A 19,359-nucleotide genomic window follows, 5' to 3' on the forward strand; every position below is an offset into this window, starting at 1 on the left:
AAACTGTTAAATGTTGTTATGCAGTATTTTATATTATTGTTGTCTGTACATTAGAATTTTGGGGTGATGTACAACAAAGATTTTCAGAATTGCTTAGTAACTATACATATGATGTATTTTCAGAATGCCCAATTTGAGACTTTGGTTATTAATTTTAAGAAATGTTGTGCACTCACAGCTGTGGCAGCAATCCATGGTTGGGGTTTTTTTTGAGTATGTAATACTTTCTGTCCTGAAAATTTAGGTCACAGTTTGGGCATCCAGAATAACCAGATAGCATTTTCAGTTGATCTTTCTGCCTTCATTCCTCCTCTGTAAAATGGTGATAACATACCCTTGCTTAGAATCACAGAATGGTTGAGGTTGGAAGGCACTTCTGAACGTCATCTTGTCCAACCTCCCTTCTCAAGCAGGGTCACCTAGAACCAGTTGCCCAGGACTGTGTATAGATGGCTTTTGAATATCTCCAAGGAAGGAGACTCTGTAACCTCCCTGGGCAACATGTTCCAGTGCTCAGTCATCCTCACAGTCAAAATAAGTGTTTCCTGATATTCAGAGGGAACCTCCTGTGTTTCAGGTGGTGCCCACTGCCTCTGGTCCTGTCACTGGGCACCACTGAAAAAGCCTGGCTCTGTCATCTTTGCACCCTCCCTTCAGGCATTTATATACATTTGTAAGACATACCAACCCCCCAAACTTTCTCTTCTCCAGGCTAAACAGTGCCAGCTCTCTCAGCTTTCCCTCATAGGAGAGATGCTCTAGCCCCTCAATTATCTCCATGGCCCTTCATTAACTCTCTGCAGTGTGTCCATGTCTCTCTCGTACTGGGGAGACCAGAACTGGACCCAGAAGTCCAGGTGTATCTCGTCAGCTGAGCAGAAGGGATGGATCACTGGCCTTGACCAGCTGGCAATACTTTCCCTAATGCAGCCCAGTATACCATTAGCCTTCTTTGTAGCAAGGGCCCATGGGTGGCTTGTTTTCAATGTGCTGTCCACCAGAACTCCCAGCTTTCCTGCCAAGTTGCTTTCCAGCTAGGTGTCCCCCAGTATGTACTGGTGCCTGGGGTTGTTTCTTCCCAGGTGCAGGACTTTGCACTTCCCTTTGTTAAACTTCATGAGGTTTCTGTCAGCCCATTTCTCCAGCCTGTCAAGGTCCCTCTGGATGGCAGCATGACCCTCTGGTGTATCAGCCGCTTCTCCCAGTGTTGTGTCATCACGAAATCCCTGACAGTACACTCTGTCCTGCCGTCCAGATTGTCAATGAAGGTGTAAAACAGGACTGGATGCAATATTAACCTCTGGGGCACAGCACTAGTTACCTGCCTTCAACTAGACTTTGTGCCACTGATCGCCCTCTGGGCCTGGCTGTTCAGTTTTCAATCCATCTCACTGCTCATCCAGCCCATATGTCAACAGCTCATCTGTGAGTATCTTATGGGAGTGTCGAAGGCCTTACTGAACTCAAGGCAGACAACATCCACTGCTCTCCCCTCATCTATCAGGCCAGTCATTTAGTCATAGAAATTTGTCAAGTTGGTCCCCTGTGTGAAGCCATGCTGACTGCTACTGATGATTTTCTTGTCCTTAATGTGCCTGGAAATGGTTTCCAGGATTAGCTGCTCCATCAGAATTTTCCTTAGAGTCAGGTTTGAACACTGTCTTAGTAGGTTCCAGAGCCATGCATCCAAAAATCTGAGGTGGAAACTTGAGCATCTTTCATCTTGTGTTTTGAAATAGGTTCTGTGTTAAAAAATAGAATGTGACTATATGCTATGATGTCCCTGAAAGACTGAGCTACAGATAATTTTATTTTGAATGTTTTATCTCCTGGAAGTAGTTATTAAGTATCATTCAATAAGCCCAATTACACTGATATCTAAAGATCAATGTGCAGCCTGCGTGGTTTTTATGAGATGTAAGGTCCGCTCTAAGAGAAGGGTTCCTGTGGTTCTCCTCTGCGAATGCAATGTATGCAGATTGTATAAGGATTGATTCTCTGACCATTTAAAGGTAAATGTGGTGTGTAACACCTTATTAGCTGAATGAAGATAAGGAGAGACATCTTGTAGAATTTGATTCTGTAATGAGTAAATTACTTTTTTCATTATTATCTTTGCAATTTTAAAGTGGTGTTGAACTTTATAATTGCATTACTCTTACATAAAGTTCTTTAAAATAAAAAACTCAGAAAAAAACTGGCTATTATCAGGATATCAATCTCTTTTACTTTATCAGTCATTACACGCTGTAGTCTATGTATTGCTTCTGTCTGTTGTAATTCTGTTTAAGCCTTTATTGTTATAATACCCAAGAAAGTTATTTTTAATGATCTAAATATTTGCTGTTTAACGATAGCTTTGTTTTGAGCCCAGTAATTTAAGGCCATGATCTAAGGAAGACTGCAGTTTTATAAATATCAGTCAGATTATTTATATGTTCCGAAGAGGTACATGCTTCGGTATTTTCTTGAAGGGGAGCTTTTGCCATGTTCTTTTATGCTTTAGAAGTGTATCAAAAGAATTTTTATTTCAAATGGGTTGAATTAATAAAAATTAGACCATTCTAATTGTGTCCAGAGAACTTTTCAAGACAAAGTCTTGTACAACGAGAGGAGATCTGTACTTTGAAAGAAACAATTGCACAGCTTGATAAAGAGAAAGCGTCTTTGCAAGACTGTGTGGAAGAAGAAAGAGAGAAGATTGCTACTTTTGAGGAAAGCCTGGCAACGAAAGTATGTTCTAACATGTAAATAGTCACAAAAGGTAAACAGGGAAAGGATCTGTTGGGTCATCACACCTATCTTATATTGGTATCTGCAACAGTGCTCAGTGCTGACCTACTTCTGCTCCAGTTTCAAGGCAACAATAAAATTCATGTTGACTTTGACAGCAGTAGGTTTGAGCAGTGCTGCGCATCTCATGTTTGATGTTTTGTATGGTTTATACTTATTAAGAGAGGAGACTTTAACTACTTCCCTGAAGTAGAGAGAGTAAATTAGCCAGGAAAATATTTTGTTTATCGTAAAATCTAGCCTAAAATTCCTTGGGGTCCACCGATGTTAAAGATGCAGGATGCCAAATAATATTGCCTTTGTTGTCACTGAAGAAGCATCTGAATTATGTTCTTTTCACCTTAAGGTATATTGCACAGCGTGATTTCAAACTATGTAATGAAGCTGCTTAGTTCTCAGTTCTGAAACATTATTTTTCACTTCAGCTTAAGTCACCTAAATATTGATTAAGGATAAACTAAATAAGGTATTTTTTAACTGTTGTGATTGTTAACTCAGGAACTCGCATTGATTTTTAACGAAATCTTAAAAGATGTTGCAGGACAGGCTAAAATCATCTTGGCATAAGCACTGACTTCGCTGTTTTAAAACTGTAAATTGTAAAATGGTGTCCATTTTAGAGAAGAGATGGCTGTCTCTCACCTCTCTTGTGTCTCCAGTGGAAGACATTTCCTTAGCCCATCTATGCTTCTTTTAATATCTGTATCCAGAGACAAGGGAGTAAAGTAATGCACTTCGTGATGGAATTCTTGTTTTATCAGTTACAAACTACCAGGCTCTGGTAGTTTATTTATTGTAGAAAAAGTGTGATAACTTATCAAATAGGCAGAAGATACAATTTAGCTCTGGGAGTGTGAGCCAAATGCTACCTTTAGAACCACAAAGGGTAAAAAAATTAATTAAAATTTTTATATTTGGCATAAGGTAATTATATTTGTTCCTTTATTTGCCAGAATAGATTATCAGAATTTTTATCTCTAAACAGTACATGATGAAACTTGGAAAACGACAATCCATTTTGCATTAGTTAGCTGAATAAAAGGAAAATATAAATAATCTTATTTAAATTTTTTTCCATTTGTACTGAAGAGTGGTGAGAGGTTTAATTTTTTATTTCTTTTTAAGGAGAAAATAATTTCAGATTTCAAGATTCTGATTTCTGAGTTGGAGCGTTCCACAAAGTAAGGATGAAATGTCAAGATCATTATCAAATTTTGATTAATTTCTAACATTAACTAAAAATTGAATCATATAATGTGTTAATGTATAAATCTTTTTTTACTCTATTAAATATTAAAACGTTACAGCTTTGTTTCTTGACTTGCAATTTTAACCACTGGAGAAGCTATCGTTTCTATTAGATTGGGCAGTATTGTCATACCTGAAGTATTTATTATTTGCTGCACAGAAAATCTGCTGAAGCACTCTGTATCTGTGAGAAAGATATCACCAGTTTGCATCAACAGCTACAAGAAACCAAAAAAGAACTTGCACAGACTAACAAGAACAGAGACTCATTGGCTCAGGAGAACAACAGGTTACAAGAGCATCTTTCTAATATTAAGCAAGAAAATCAGGTACATTTGTACCCCTGACTAAAAAGGAAAAATGTGTATTTTCCAAGGAGTGCATAGAATTGGTGGGCCCTCATCTGAAGTAAATTTGCAAACTACTTTTTAAACTCATTTTTCAAACTGATTTTTCCCTTATTGCTCAGCTCACCTGTATAAAGAGGACCAGCTATTTTTGTGTATTTGTATTCTTATGTAATGGTTTGGATGTTTATCTTGAGGAACAGCTCATTAATGTTTTTTTTTCTAATCTTCATGTAAAGACACTGGCAGTTATAACTATTGCTCATCTGGAAAAGTACTATGAAGGAGGCAGCAAGTATTTCTTATACTGTGCTCTGACTGGCCTAGAGTACTTAAAAGCTTATGAATTGGGCTTGCTAACAATTTAACACAGTACACACTTCAATAAGGTTCAAAATTTTAATAATAGTATTGTATTTACGTTCCTTTAAAGTGGCTTTTGGATAAAAAGATGCTGGAAATATTTGCTTGTAATACAACATTACATCATCTACTGTGTTATTTATCTCTGTGCAGTTACTAATGAAAGTAGTTAAAATACTTAAACTAAAGCATCATCTCATGCACACAAAATGTTCATGCATCAGTGTGAAGCAGCTAGAAATTAAACTTAATTAAGCTTAATACCTGTAGTGGTTCATGACTGTGTAATGTTCTGGGTTTTCTTCTTTTTGTTCAATCTCTTGCTTTCATTTAGGTTTTCTGATACTTGCTCTTTCTTCTCTGCACTTATTCTACTGCTTAGGATATCTTTGTCTTTGCAAATACTTTTTGCTCACCTGGCTTTCTCTTCCTCTAGAAGTGCTACTTAGCTTTGCAGGAACAGATTAACTTCACCTGATTTTAACTATATAAAAGTTTAAAGTTATTCAGGCTCCCTTTTAAGTGAAGAAAAGTCCTCCAGAAGGAAATTCATCCCATCCTGTTTTTTCAAGTGATTCATTTTACCTGTCTCTCTCCCTTCATTATAGAGGAAGCACAGCTGACTAGTTTAAATCAGGTGCCTAATTCTGCACTGCAAAAATTAGGTGAGACAACTCCCATGCTAAACAACTCTTCTCTCAAACACATTAATCTTTCTCTTTAGAAGCCTCCTTGAGTATGCTAGAAAAGTCGAGGTCCTAGTAGCTTTAACCACTAAAGGTAGGTAGCGAATGTCTCCAGAAACTTGGATTGCTGAAAGAGATTATTCCAGGGAATCACTATTCTTTACTGTCTCTCAGAATCACAGTTGATACTGATGAGGTCAGCTGGTTTGAAACAAAGTCCCCTGTTGCTTCTACCTACTTTTGAAACCTTCAGGGTTTCCTTTGCAATGCCTGGATGACTTGTAGAAGCAGTTAGAAACAAGAAGTCTTAGCCTCACAGGATCAGCTACTTTTTAATGGGCTTGCCTCTATAATATGCAATGGTTAGTCTAGGTTCTTCCATTAATTTAGGTGGTATTTAAAGTAGCATTCCCTTTTCTTCAGTTGGGCTTGCTGGAAAAGTTCACAGAAGCTTTCTTGGCAATTTATAGCCTTTTCACGATAGGAACAGGAGTTTCTCCATAGCCTTTTTTTTTCTCCTCGCCTCTGCCCACACCCGTACTGGTTCTTGCAGCTGAGTGTTATCATAGTAATTTTGTAAGGAAGGAAGAGTTTCTGAACAGGGCAGTTCCAAGACAGCCTTTCTGCAGGTTTTTTTTTTCTTTACTCTGTTCTATTTCTCAAGCAATAGTTGCCAGAACTCTGTGCTTTCTCCTAATACTTGTGGCTTTATTTCTCCTGATAAGGAGATAACCACCTAATTAGTTAATTCCATCTTTAGCTGTCTCCTGCTTTTCAAATGTGGGCTTTTAAGAGACTGTAACATGTAAAAAAGAGAGAACTGACTCTGAGTCCTGCTCCTTAAACGGGGCAGGATATATTGTTATGACCACCTAGCTGCTACATAAACCATCTGACCTTTTCTTCTTAACTGCTACCTTCTTTTATTGATATTTTTTTTCTTTTTAAGAAGATTTAGCATTATTTGTAAGTCAAAGAAGGTAAACATTTTGACACATGCAAAATTTTATTTACAGAAATACACAGGGTTTAGATTTTATGTAGCCTTTAAATAACTAGTTAATAAAGCCATAGGTGCTAGATAAAAATGAATTCTACTTTTTTAATAAAGTTACAAAAAGTATACTTTAACCCTATGAAACAAATCTTTTGTTATAGGTGATATATAAAAAACTAGCAAAGTACCAGAATGAGCTTGATGATATGAAGTTGCAAGCCCAGAGTTCAAACACAGATATTGTCAGACTGAAGGGTATACTGAAGTCTAAAGTAAGTATATGGATTAAATCTGTTAATAAAAGCTGTTGTTTTAACTAAAAATGAAATTTTAACTGTATTTCCATGGAGGAATTTGCTTCCTAGCTGAAACTTAATTGCATTTTAATAATTTGAACATATTTTCTTAGCTGTTTTTGCAGTACACAAGTAAGGAAGTATATTTCACAGTGTTTTTATATATGTGTGTGTGTGTTTATTAAGCTGAAGAATTCAGACAGAGAATAACACAGAGACTTGGGACTCTTGTCTTTATTAACATATGGGTTTAATAATAATAATAAAAATATTTCTGCAATATATTGCTATACTTATATTTGTAATCATAATTTAGCCATTTTTAATATCCAGTACCATGTCATACCTGTAGATGTATAGATATCCCTATTTTTGTGAAGCTTACTGTAAATTATTAAACAAACAAGCTTTATGTGTTAGGAAAGAGAGAACTGCGAGCTTTTAGAGAACTACCACAAAGCCCGTGAACAAGGAGAAAGTTGGGAAGCAAAATGCCATCAGGCAGAAGCAGATTGTAGCTCTGTTAGATGGGCACTGATCAGTGCAGAGTCTGAGAACTGCAGGTTGAAAGAGAAGATGGAGTCCCTTGAAACAGAGATGGAGCAAGTAAGTTTAAATCATCCTTTCCATAGTTCATCCTCAAAATGGTCTTGTAGTATTTTAAGCCTGAAGCTGTTTAAAATTATCCTCAATGCCCCTTCTCATATTTTAGAGATACTTGCTACAATGAACTTTATGGAGATTGAGTTTATTTAATAACATGACTAGAATTCCACTAGTCACACTTGGAAAAAAAATGTTAAAAAATAATAGCATATTTCAAGGAAAAATGTTATAAAATGCTTTGATGTTTGGAATGACTGAAGGCATGATGTCTAACACAACTCTGCAGCATACCTGAAACTTACCCAGAGCTTTGTCACCTGTTATGTTCCTGTCCCTGCTTTCTTTCCTTCCTGCTTTTCAACCTTCTTTCCACTGCTTTAGGTGTCCCAAAGATCCTCTTCCCACTTGAAAATCTGAAGAACTTAAAGGGGCATGTACAGCATGGGTTTGAAAATACATTACATAAACTGTCTTCTGGTTTTGGGTTATTACCGTTTTTGTTGCAGATTGTCTCTACTTCCTGCATACCGCGTAGGCTACTGAGGACTACCTGTGCACATTAGATGCTCAGGAAGAAACAAGCTGCTGGTTTTCAGGGAATGGATGAGAACAGTAGCAAAACAGCACAGGAAGATTGTGTGGCAGATTTTGACATTTTTGAATATAATAAAACTGGTACATGGTCCTCGTTTGTCCAGCCAGCCTCAGACAGGCAGGGATTTCACCCTTCTAATTCCTTCCCACGTGCCTGCTATTAAGTATCACAATAAACAGGCCTCTTCATGAAAACTGTGTCAGCAAATTGAGTCAATTCCAGATGGATATCATGTTTGGGTTCATAGCAGTTACATGTAAGGCAAATATCTAAACCACAGAAGTTTTTAGTCAAAAATCTTAACATGCTTAGCAGTGCCCTGTGTTCCTTGTGCTTTTTTTAGGCAAGACAGAGCTAGAATTAATGTGATGTGCACCCCTTACAATTATCTCTTTTGGTCTCAGGATAAGAAATCCTTCAAGGAAGCCACGGAGCTTTATCTCTCCCTTTTACTTTTGTCAACAACCTCCCAGACTCATTCTGCCACCTACTGAAAATTAAGTAGTTAAAAGTGACCAGAAATACAAGTCAGGTGTCACAGGGCAAAGTACAGGCATTTTTCTAGAAGGAAAAACCTAGACTATGTTAATTTAAAATATAGAAAACTCTGCCTTTAGTCAGAACTGTTGCTGCTGGCTTATGGGCTTATCTTTAGTGCGACTTCTGTCATCTCTTGGTCATGCCTGAGTTTATGGGTGACAGCAGTATAAATGTGACAGTCTCAGCATTCACTGATCATCTACATGCAAGAATACAGTTATTGCTAAAATAAGAGGGTCTAATCTGAAAATGAAATGGGCCCATGGCAGAGTTTTGAAGCTTATTAGCTCTGCAGAAGGAGTAGAATTCTAGGAATAGAGTTAAAATGTCAGTAGCTGGTTCTGCTGCCAGAAGCAAGAGCTCTTCTCTTCTAGTTTTTATATACAGGAGTTATTTGAAGAAATAACTTTGAAGTTCATTCCAGAATAAATGACTGCTGCCTCTTAAAATTCACCACAATTACATAGAGGTATTTTTGTAGGATTTTTGAAGCAGTTTTAAATTCTCTTTGCAGTAGAGTTTTGATTCTCTGATACTGCTTTACTGTAGCATTTAACAACAGAAGCAGCATACAAATCTCAGATTTCTGCCATAAGCAAGTGTCTTCTGAAAATGGAAGGAGAGCTTCAAACCATACATCAGGAGAGAGTCTCTATGTGTGGAAATCTCATGTCTACAGAAGAACTTTGTATTAAACTAGATACAGTCAAAGAATTATTAGATCAGTGGTTAACTTATTGTGGAATAATTGCTGGAGGTGACTTAGAAATTAAACTTATGTTTTTAGAAAAGGTACAGCATTGAAGCAGCTGTCAGGGTGAAGTGCAGCTGCTTCCACAGAAGTTCCCTAGTAACCATAGATGTCGGCAATGCCAGGCGAACTTGGTGTACTGACTCTAAGAGGAGTTGTCCAGAGGGTGGAGCGGTGTGGGGGCATCGCAGCCAGGCTCTGTGATAAATGGGAACTCGAGGTGCCCTGGAGCTGGTACGCTGCATATTTGCTACCCTGGGCCAACAGTCCGTCATACTTTTGACAAAATGCTGTCCTTCTGGTGAACTTTGCTCATTATAATGTCATTATAATACCAAAACACACCTCCATCCCAAAAGTTACCCGCCTCTAAGGTGCGACCACCCCTTACTGGGCATGTGCTTTGAATTTCTTCTAGTCTATGCTTTTAAAAGTAAAGCGAGGAAATTCTACACCAATCATAATAAAGGTATGTATGACTAGAGCCACTCAAGCTCCACCTGAAAGGTAAAAAATAGTATAAAATGTGTGAAGAGAAAGAGGGTGTTGGGGAAGATACCATCGCGTACCACCCTGACTTCTGGGACCAGTTGACAGGCTGAGCCTCCTTCCCCTCCACTGGGAGGCCTTTGGGTAAGATCTAAACATCTGGGTGTACCATCTGTTTCCCTGAGAAAACTTAGAAACCTCTCTATAGCTTCACTTCAAATCTCCAATGCTTCACATTTGCTTAATGCATTTGTAGCCTAGCAGTGTTACTCATCATCTTAGTATTTGTGCGTGTCTTGTAACCAGCAACCTTATCACCAGTAATCCAAAGAACGTGTGTATCTGTTGCTCTAATAAATTGTACTATTCATTACTAACAACAAATACCCTGATGGGTGGTTACTTCTACAACCCTTAGAAATTAAACCGTTGACCAAGTCTGAGACTAAGACTGGACTTAGCTGCACCTAGACTCCTCTCTGAGAAGGAGTTTAGAAAGCAAGGGGGTCCTGTCTGAACCTCATGACTCAATGGTAGGGTCTCCCCCTAGCCACTCCTCAGACTCCTACCATTAACGCAACACTTGTACAGCAGAGAAAGTAGAAAGGATACGTGATATGTATTAGAAAAATAAGTTGATGTTAATGTTACACTTAAGGGATCTAAATCTATGCTGGGATCTGGAATGATCAAAGAATCGCTGTTGATGATTAGTGTTTCAATTTTTTGAATGTTTGATTTGGCATTCCTCAGGGGCTTACTGCTCAGAGGGTGGATGCTGTATACTGTTCTAAAAGCTCACTGCTTTGCAAGGTTTTACTATGAATAACATAAGTTAGGACTTAAAATTACTGGTTGCTTTCTTGAAAGATGTCTTGGATTTTATATCTAGTCACTAAGTAAGCAAAATAGCTGGAGTAGTTCATTAGCAAAGAAACTTGAAATGGACTTTAAAATGCTTGACTGTTTTAGGAAGCATCAATATCTCTTTAATAATCTCTCCTTAACTTCCCTTGAAAATCAGTTTCCATTGATCTTGATTTTTACCAAAGCTACAAAATTAATGTTCAATAGGCAAATTGTTAAATACTCAGCTTGGATACACTCTGAAAAATTGTTCATACATACTCAGGTTATTCAGATATTTTCAGTATGATTCTGTCACTGTTCTGTCTGTTCTCTGCTCCAGCTGAGATGTCTTGTTCTTCACAGGTTTCCAGCATTCTCTTTTGACCTTTATGTCTTTTCCATACACCATGGGTAAAGCTGCTGTTTGAGAGTTGGTTATTTGTTCCAGCCAAATGTGTATGGTGTCTTTTGTATGCTTGTGGAATCCTCTATGATGCTTTCAATAGGGAAGATTTCCAGCATATGATGTTTGCCTGAAGCTTTTGTGAGATCTAATATGACTAAGCCTTCCTGGATCCTTCTGTGAGATTATCAGTGAAGGGGCTTGCCAGGACTGTGAAGAGCAGCAATGGTTTTAGGAGAGAAAAATGCAAAAATGCAGTTGGAGAGTTGGAGAAAAGTCTGAAGTTGGGAAATGTTCAGGTTTTTTTTTCATACCTTTCAGCCAGTAGTTTTTCATCAGCCAAGTATAACCTTCAGATAGGGCTCTTATTTTACATAGTATTCCAATGCAGAAATCTGGAATACTAGGTTGCAGCACATGTATATTCAGACCTGGGAATTAAACCTGATGCTGAATAATATTGTTCTTTGAGTGTTTCTAATACTGTGTATTTTCCTATAACTTATGCTGTCTATAGTTTTCAGTATTCTTTTGTTCTGAAATACAAAAGTAGAATATCAAAGCTGTTTATAGGCAAAGGCTACTTCAGTGGATAAGGCAAGGGCTACGGATGTCATCTGTCTGGACTCTGTAAGGTGTTTGACAAGGTTCCCCACAGCATCCTTCTCTCTAAAGTGGAGAGATATGGATTTGATAGATAGACTGTTTGGTAGTTGGATGGTCGCATCCAGAGGGTAGTGGTCAACAGCTCAATCTCCAGATGGAGACCAGTGACAAGTGGTCTCCCTCAAGGGTCTGTACTGGGACCAGTGCTGTTTAATATTTTCATCAGTGACATGGACAGCAGGATCGAGTGCACCCTCAGCAAGTTTGCAGACTACACCAAGCTGAGAGGTGTGGTTGATACACAGGAGGGATGCGATGCCATCCAGAGTGACTTGGACAAGCTCAAGAAATGGGCCTGTGTGAACCTCCTGAGGTTCAACAAGGCCAAGTGCAGGGTCCTGCACCTGGTTTGGGGCAACCCCTGGAGTCAGGACAGGCTGGGGGATGAAGAGATTGAGAGCAGCCCTGTGAACAAGGACTTGGGCGTACTGGTGGATGAAAAGCTGGACATGAGCCTGCAATATGTGCCTGCAGCCCAGAAAGCCAACCGTATCTGGGGCTGCATCAAAAGCAGCGTGGCCAGCAGGTTGAGGGAGGTGATTCTGCCCCTCTGCTCTGCTCTGGTCAGACCCCACCTGCAGACAGACCCCAGCTGCGTCCAGCTCTGGAGCCCTTGGTACAGGAAGGACATGGAAGTGTTGGGGTGGGTCCAGAGGAGGGCAGTGAGAATGGTCAGAGGGCTGGAGCCTCTCTCCTATGATGACAGGCTGAGAGAGTTTGGATTCTTCAGCAGAGAATGCTGTGGGGAGGCCTCACTGCTGCCTTTCAATGCTTAAAGGAAGGTTATAAGAAAGATGGGGACAAACTTTTTAATAGGGCCTGTTGCAATAGGTAATGGTTTTAAACAAAAAGAGGGTAGATTTAGACTAGATACAGGGAAGAAATTTTTTACAATGAGGGTGGTGAAGTATTGCAACAGGTTGCTCAGAGAGGTGGTAGATGCCCCATCCCTGGAAACATTCAGGGTCAGGCTGGACGGGGCTCTGAGCAACCCAATCTAGTTAAAAATGTCCCATCTCAGTGCAGAGGGGTAAGACTGGATGACCTTTAAAGGTGTGTTCAGACCCAAACAATTCTGTGATTCCATGATTTTTTATTAATGCTTAGTAGCGAATTGGATCTTTCAGACTGAAGATACCTTTTCGTTTACTTTAATTAACCCAAATCATTTGAGTTTTCTTTAGAAAGTGAAAAATGCTCTTTTTTTGCTTGTTTTTCCCTTTTTAAAATTTTTTCTTTTTTCCCTTTTTTCTTTTCTTCCTTCTTTTTTCTGAGCATTTTTCTTTTCAATTATTATTTTTTCCCTGTATTTTTTCCCTGTTGGCCTATAGCCCATGTTCTCTCAGTATCTTCCTGGTTTGAACATACAAGTGGTTATCCTCTGAAAATTCTGAAGAATGTGCTGGAGAGGTGGGGAGTTTGTTAAGACATCCTGGTTCATAGATCTACTCTGACCTTTGGGTGAGCATTATTGTGCTTAATGTAAACTAGGTTTGAGTAAAATAGAGATAGAATTGTTTGCAGTACCCCAAATGGACTCTGTTAGACATACTAAAATGCATATATGAAAAGAGGAAGGAAAAATAGCATTTGGCTTCCTTACGCTATTAAAACAGGCAGTTTTCTGTGTCTTTGTATCTGACTGAATACAGATTTTCCTGACCCATTGTCCCTTGGATTCTTTTTTTCTTTTTGTGTAGTTGTGTCTCCAGTATGTCCATTGTTCCCTTTTCAGTGGGACATTCTAGGTTTTATGGGTATTCTTCTTCTTTAGGTTCCCCAAGATGTATAGATATAGATATAATCTCATTTTGGACTTTATTCTTTTCCCTTCCCCCAAAATTTATTCTTGATGCTCCTTTGAGTACAATAAGTGTAATCTCACTCTGCCTGAGATGCAGGTATTGGTTTGTCATACCAGGTGTCATTTCCTGCATTCAAATGGTTAATCAGTAGTTTCTCACCTCAACAAAATGTAGAACTTCCTTCCTCTTGAATGATTCTGTCTACAGTCTGTATCCATTGATCCATATATTTCATAGCATTTTGTCACTTCTATCAAGTGCATTAATATTCTGATTCACATTGGGTGAATTTATAAACCTGACCAGGATTTTGTCTGAGGGCAAATATAACGCTAGTCATCCATCTTGGAGTGAATTTTGGTCATTGAACCCAGACTTCCTTTTTTTTTTTTAAAAAAAAGTTACCATAATGGATGGATAAAACTTTAAAATCTTTGTTTAGCTGCAGAACAAGTGTGAATCAACCCATTCTGAGATAGAACTGCTGAGAAAACAACTGGCAAGTGAAAGAGCATCTATGAAAAAACTGGAATCTTTGCTTGTGTCCACTCGTGAGAAAGAATTTCAGTCACAGATAGCAAAGCAAGAAAAAGACTCTGAAGTTCAGTTTCTCAAGGAACAACTTTCTTTAGCAGAAAATAAACTGTGAGTAAATTACCAGGAGAATATTGGAGGGTTTTTCATTCTTCCCAAGTGTATATGCACACAGATGGTTTTATATCTAGCTGCATTTTCTAATGGCCAGCGTACCTTGGTTACCTTAACAGCAGAAGATACCAAAAACCTGCTTCTGATTCCTTGGCTATACTCTATTAGACTTTTCTGTGTCGTGTTATATTTTGCTCCAAAAAAAATGTTCTTAATCTTAATTGCATAGTAAAGCTGCCCTTTTAGTTTTGGATAATTGTATTTGGTAACATACTTGGAGGATTATAGTTGCTATCTAATTAATGTGTATGAACATTACAGCACTGTACAGAGTCGAGATATTACTCACCTCAGCAACAGAGCAGCTCAGCTAGAGTCAGAACTGGATATCACCAAAAGACAGCTGGGGACCGAGCGCTTTGAAAGGCAAGTATATGTTTTGTACTGCAATTCCTGCATCTAATTGGGGTGAAGTGCAAATAGTACTAAGACTTAGACTAATCTGTAGGACAAACAGCAAAGTTTGGTTTTGCTCTGCCGTGTATCTCCTGTGTGTTCGGAGGCTATTCACGTCACTGAATTCAGTCTGTGTAGCTGTTACGCATGCTGTCTTAATTAATTGTCAAGGTTCCCTCTATAGCCAATGGACCAAGACAGATGAACCGCCCTCTGGAATTACCTGGTTTAGGATGGGATAGATCACTTTCCTGAAGATGCTCGTCTGTCTTCATTTATTTATACTGATGCTTGTCTTGATCTTTAGTGAGAATCTAGCTGACTAGTTGGCTAAACAAGTGATTTACAGACTATTAGTTCTGTGATATGAATGGTTACCTTTTGGCTACACCCAGACTAGTGAACTAAACTAGGTCAGAGCATTGACTTGAGAGGTCCACACAGCTGTATACTTGCTCATACAGGGTAATTGTTAGTACATATTCTGGAATGATTTTAGCCCATACCAACCCGTCTTCTCCCAGGTACTGCTTGGGGCACACAAGGGATGGTTCCCAAATGGCAGTATGGCGAAAGTATTTTACTTTTTGGGGGGGTTTGGGGGGGAAGAGAGTGTAACAATATGTACAAGCCATTTCATATGAGTTGGCCACAGTACCAGCGAGCGGTCCCTGGACTGCGTCATGAGTTAGTTGATCTGCGTAGTCTCTGTCTTAAATAATTTTCTTATCGGTGAAATAACAGTACTTCTCTATTTCATGGATGTATTGAGGATAAATTATTACAGTGTCAGGCATTATTTTGAGTATGTAACAAAGATAGCTAAAGGAAGCTGAGTGATGTGATTATAGCACAGGTTTGAGAACCAGTTGTCTTGTTTAACTGTAGTAAATTACTTTGTAGATACTCTATTCTCTCATAAGAAAGGATGAGGGTTCTGGAGGGGCATCTCTATACCTGAGGTTAGGTCTTTTAAAGGTGGATTTCTTAAATGTCTCAGTGTATGTTTCTGTTTCAAACTGGATTCTCCTTTACCCTGAAGTCCTGGCAAAAACTGCAAAACTTTTGGGTTAGATGTGCAAGTCAGTTTAAAAGGTGGCATCATTTGTGCTTCTTCAGCTGCATAGAATGAGCCAGACTGTAGGCTAATACAGGAGTACTTCTGTTTTAAAATAAACTCTATCTTCTTCTGACTGTTGTTTCTCTACTCCCGCTATGTGAGTGCATCCATCTCACAGTGTATGGGTGCTCCCTGGTACGGACCGCAAGTGTTCTTGAAGTGTTCATTGGCAGAAAGTTGAATCCGCCTCCATACTTAATCTCTTCTCCTAGTTAAGCATAATTTGTTACTCATGTGGATGCTTGTAGTTGCAATAATGTCAACACTTCATTTACAATTGGTTAGCAAAACAAATATTAGAGTGAACTTATGCTGAGGCAAAGATTGACAGTTTTCATTCTTGAGGAGAACTTCTCCTTCAAGAGAATTACAAACATAATTACCTGAATTGTTTTGGAAAGAACAAATCTAGGTTCTACTATGCAGTCTGTAAGTCAGTTGCAAAAACAGTGTGCAGAAATCTTAGACAGCAAGGACTGAAATGTTATCATATAAAAATCTGAGGCTGATGTTAAATTTAGCTGTCTTCAGAAGACTAGAGCTTTTTTCTTTTTTTGGCTTTTTCATAACATCAAAGCAGTGTCCCTCCAACGTCCCACAAAGGTTACAAAGATTCTCTCTCTTTTCTGTTTTCCTCAGAAAGTCATGCTTTACAAGAGCAGGTATCTATCTCTCTTGCTTGCAGGGAAAGGGATTAAAGCTCCAAGCTGGTTTATTACAGCCAATCTATTTTTCCGATACTGGCAAGTGAAAACAAGAAATTAAGCCAGAGAGGAAAAATACTATCATTAAAGTCAGTATCATGACAGTATATAATGGAAGCAGCAGATGTGAGTACTGACTGGTGTATTTTGTTGTTAGTTTAAAGAAGTGGGTAGATGATATCCTTGTTCTAACACTGACTTAGCCAGTTGTATTGATTTACTGCCTCGGTGCAGAATGAAATAATGCCTGAAATTAGGAGGTGGATGTGCCAGCGCTGTCAGGCCTTGAGTGAGCACCAACACAGTGATACCAGGAGGCTTAATCCACCTGTCTGGGTTTTTTTACCACTCAGGAAAAGCACCTGCCTATCCTTTCCATCCTCCTGACTGCAGAAGCAGTCTGGACTCATGTGGAAACAACAGGTTTGACTTAGTGTTCTGTTCTGGCTGTAGTGAGCAAGCACAGGGACTGACTGTCAGGTACCCCTGGACAGCCCCACTCACATCACTTGCATATCTTTTTATGCCTTTCTGTTTCTTGACCCTTCTTGCTGCTCTTGTACCTCCCTTTCTCTGCCCCAGTCTCCTCCCAAATAAAACACTTGCTTATCATTACTTTTTTCCTTTAGTCACGGTTTTGCTACATTCATACCCACACTTGGTATTCTACAGGGCAATGTTACCTGTGAGAGGTACAAGCAGCTGCACTTTGACTTCCCACCCTTGCCAGCGCCATCTTGACCATTACAGACAGTACACCGTGTGCATAGTAAAGCTCTTAAAAGCAATAACGCTAGGAAGACTAGCAGCCAATGTAGATGTTTGGGTCCATAGTCTTTACAGCACATACGACACCTCCCCAGGCACAAGGCTGTGGGATGTTGGTAGCGAGGTGGAACACTGCTACCGTCTCACTGGGTTCCTGCTGCTAGAGCGAGCCCTTTTCTTGCCTGTAGATTCAGATCCATGAGCTGGTGCTGGATCTGATCCCTCTCCTGCAGGTTTTGGTGACCTCATTCAGTGGTCCACTCCATAGGTAGGTCTGCTAAGTCACACTGGAGTCAGTTTCAGTTCCATACCATACAGGCGGTCCTAGTTATACCTTCATTTGCAAGGTTTTGGGCAACTTGGAGTCCTTTTTTCCAGCCTGGATCAGTGATATCCTCTCAGTGCACCCATTCATTTATAATGAACCATTGTCCAGGTTTTACTGGGGTTATGCACTGAAACTCAGGGGTGGTTGTAGCCACCCTTGTAGTAGTTTCCCAGTCCAACCCATACTGCATTCTCTGTATGTAAACAACTGGCAGCCTGAAACGAGGATCACAGATGAGTATGTACCTCCAAAATTTTCCAGTGTATTATCCAATCCCAGGTACTTCCTCCCCCTATACCCAGATGCAGGAGTTACAGATTGATCCCGTATCCAGGCCCCACCTCTTGCAGTCAAAATGACTAGATTACTGCTTTACAACCTTCCCGCTGGGACCCCAGCATCTCTTGAATATCCACCAGCTCCACAGCACTTCAGGTAGACTCTAGTCCACTGGTCTTGCCAACTCAAACAGCACAAGAATACCACAAGCAACGCTGTTCTTACATTAATGTCATTGCTGATTTTAGTGATTGTCCTTATGTTGCAGCCTTGTGAATAACCTTAAAATTAGGCTCTTCCTTCCTGGAGATTTTTACAATTTTTAGAGTTTAACCTGAAGCAACCATGACTAGCTTCTGTCTTTTAGGGAAAATAGAGACAATGGATATGTAGAACTAAATCTGAGTAAGGGAGTAATACAGAGTGTGTCACTAATCTTTCAGAGAAGTATATGATGCACACCACATATCCTTTTAAAATAAAAAAGCTGCCAATCTTAAATAGGAAAAAAAAAGATAAGACTGTGAGATAATATTGATGATTTTTGAAAAGTGCTTAGTCTCATTCTAAAATGATGTTTATTTAGGGAACATGCTGTACAGGAGCTTCGATGCCAAAATCATGCAATTCCTTATCAGTTAAGCTCTACATTAAGAACATCATCACCTGAACATTCCCATCATCGATCTCCTGATTGGTCTCTGGACTGGTCCCTAGAAGGGTAAGTGGTTCAACAACATTTAAGTTCTAAACACTGAGGTGGGGGGTGTGGGTGTGGGATGGGGATAAAAATAAAAGGATAAACTCTGATATGTCTTGTTGAAATATTGACTGAGTTTCATGGAATTATATTGCTCCAAGAAAAGTTACATGAAGATTCAGGACCACAATCTTTTGATGATACTCCTTTTATTTTGTTTTATTGAGCTGTATCAAAACTATATGGTTAATAGCAACTACTTGCACCGGGACACTATAGTCATAAATTCTTAAAACAGTAATAGAAATAATGGTACAGAAAATCTCTACTTGACTTGCCACCATTTTGTGCAGGTGTAGATATAAATATTTTCATCTTCCTACATAAAAGCTCACGACTCTCCAGCCTGTCTTCTTCTAGTAGTTTTCAGAATAATTTTTACTCTATATATGTGCGCTTTTTTAAAAGAAACATAAATGCATTCTAAAGGTCTTCAAATACTTGTAACACTGAGGAGGAGCAAGCCCAACTTTTAAGAGTCAGTGAAATGGAGCCTCCACAATATGCAGCTGCTCTCCTCTAAGTTTCAGTCTCAGTTTAGTTTCATGTCAGTAGCTGCATGCTTGTGGCATCACACTTTTTTGGTAGATTGATGGCAGCTTGCATTAAAAAAATTTGCCAGTTGAAGGGAGAAAATTCTCAATTTGTGACATGCAGGAAATAATTTCTGCTTTTGAGATGGTTATGTACTTCCAGGATGAATTTTGTTAATATTTTGGTAACTGAGATTATTACCTTTGACATTGATTAACCTCTGTTACCAAAGGCTCCTCTAAGTCATAGGTCCTAAGAATATGAGACAAGTTTTCTTGGGTTGGTGAGCTGTTCTGGTGCCCTTAGCGGGAAAACACAGCTGTGCAAA

General features: G+C 39.1%; 1 protein-coding gene across 1 annotated transcript in view; it reads left to right on the forward strand.

The window, feature by feature from the left end:
- Nucleotides 1–18,462, forward strand: part of TSGA10 (testis specific 10) — a 33,877-nt gene extending 15,415 nt beyond the window's left edge. The window contains exons 9-16 of the mRNA XM_075083123.1: nucleotides 2,579–2,733; nucleotides 3,919–3,974; nucleotides 4,202–4,370; nucleotides 6,596–6,706; nucleotides 7,151–7,336; nucleotides 13,877–14,079; nucleotides 14,404–14,508; nucleotides 18,324–18,462. Of these exons, the coding sequence (XP_074939224.1) occupies nucleotides 2,579–2,733; nucleotides 3,919–3,974; nucleotides 4,202–4,370; nucleotides 6,596–6,706; nucleotides 7,151–7,336; nucleotides 13,877–14,079; nucleotides 14,404–14,508; nucleotides 18,324–18,462 (1,124 nt within the window). The remainder of the gene's footprint in view (nucleotides 1–2,578; nucleotides 2,734–3,918; nucleotides 3,975–4,201; nucleotides 4,371–6,595; nucleotides 6,707–7,150; nucleotides 7,337–13,876; nucleotides 14,080–14,403; nucleotides 14,509–18,323) is intronic.
- The last annotated feature ends 897 nt before the right edge of the window (nucleotides 18,463–19,359 follow it).

Source organism: Phalacrocorax aristotelis, chromosome 1 (assembly GCF_949628215.1).
Source record: "Phalacrocorax aristotelis chromosome 1, bGulAri2.1, whole genome shotgun sequence".
NCBI lineage: Eukaryota > Metazoa > Chordata > Aves > Suliformes > Phalacrocoracidae > Phalacrocorax > Phalacrocorax aristotelis.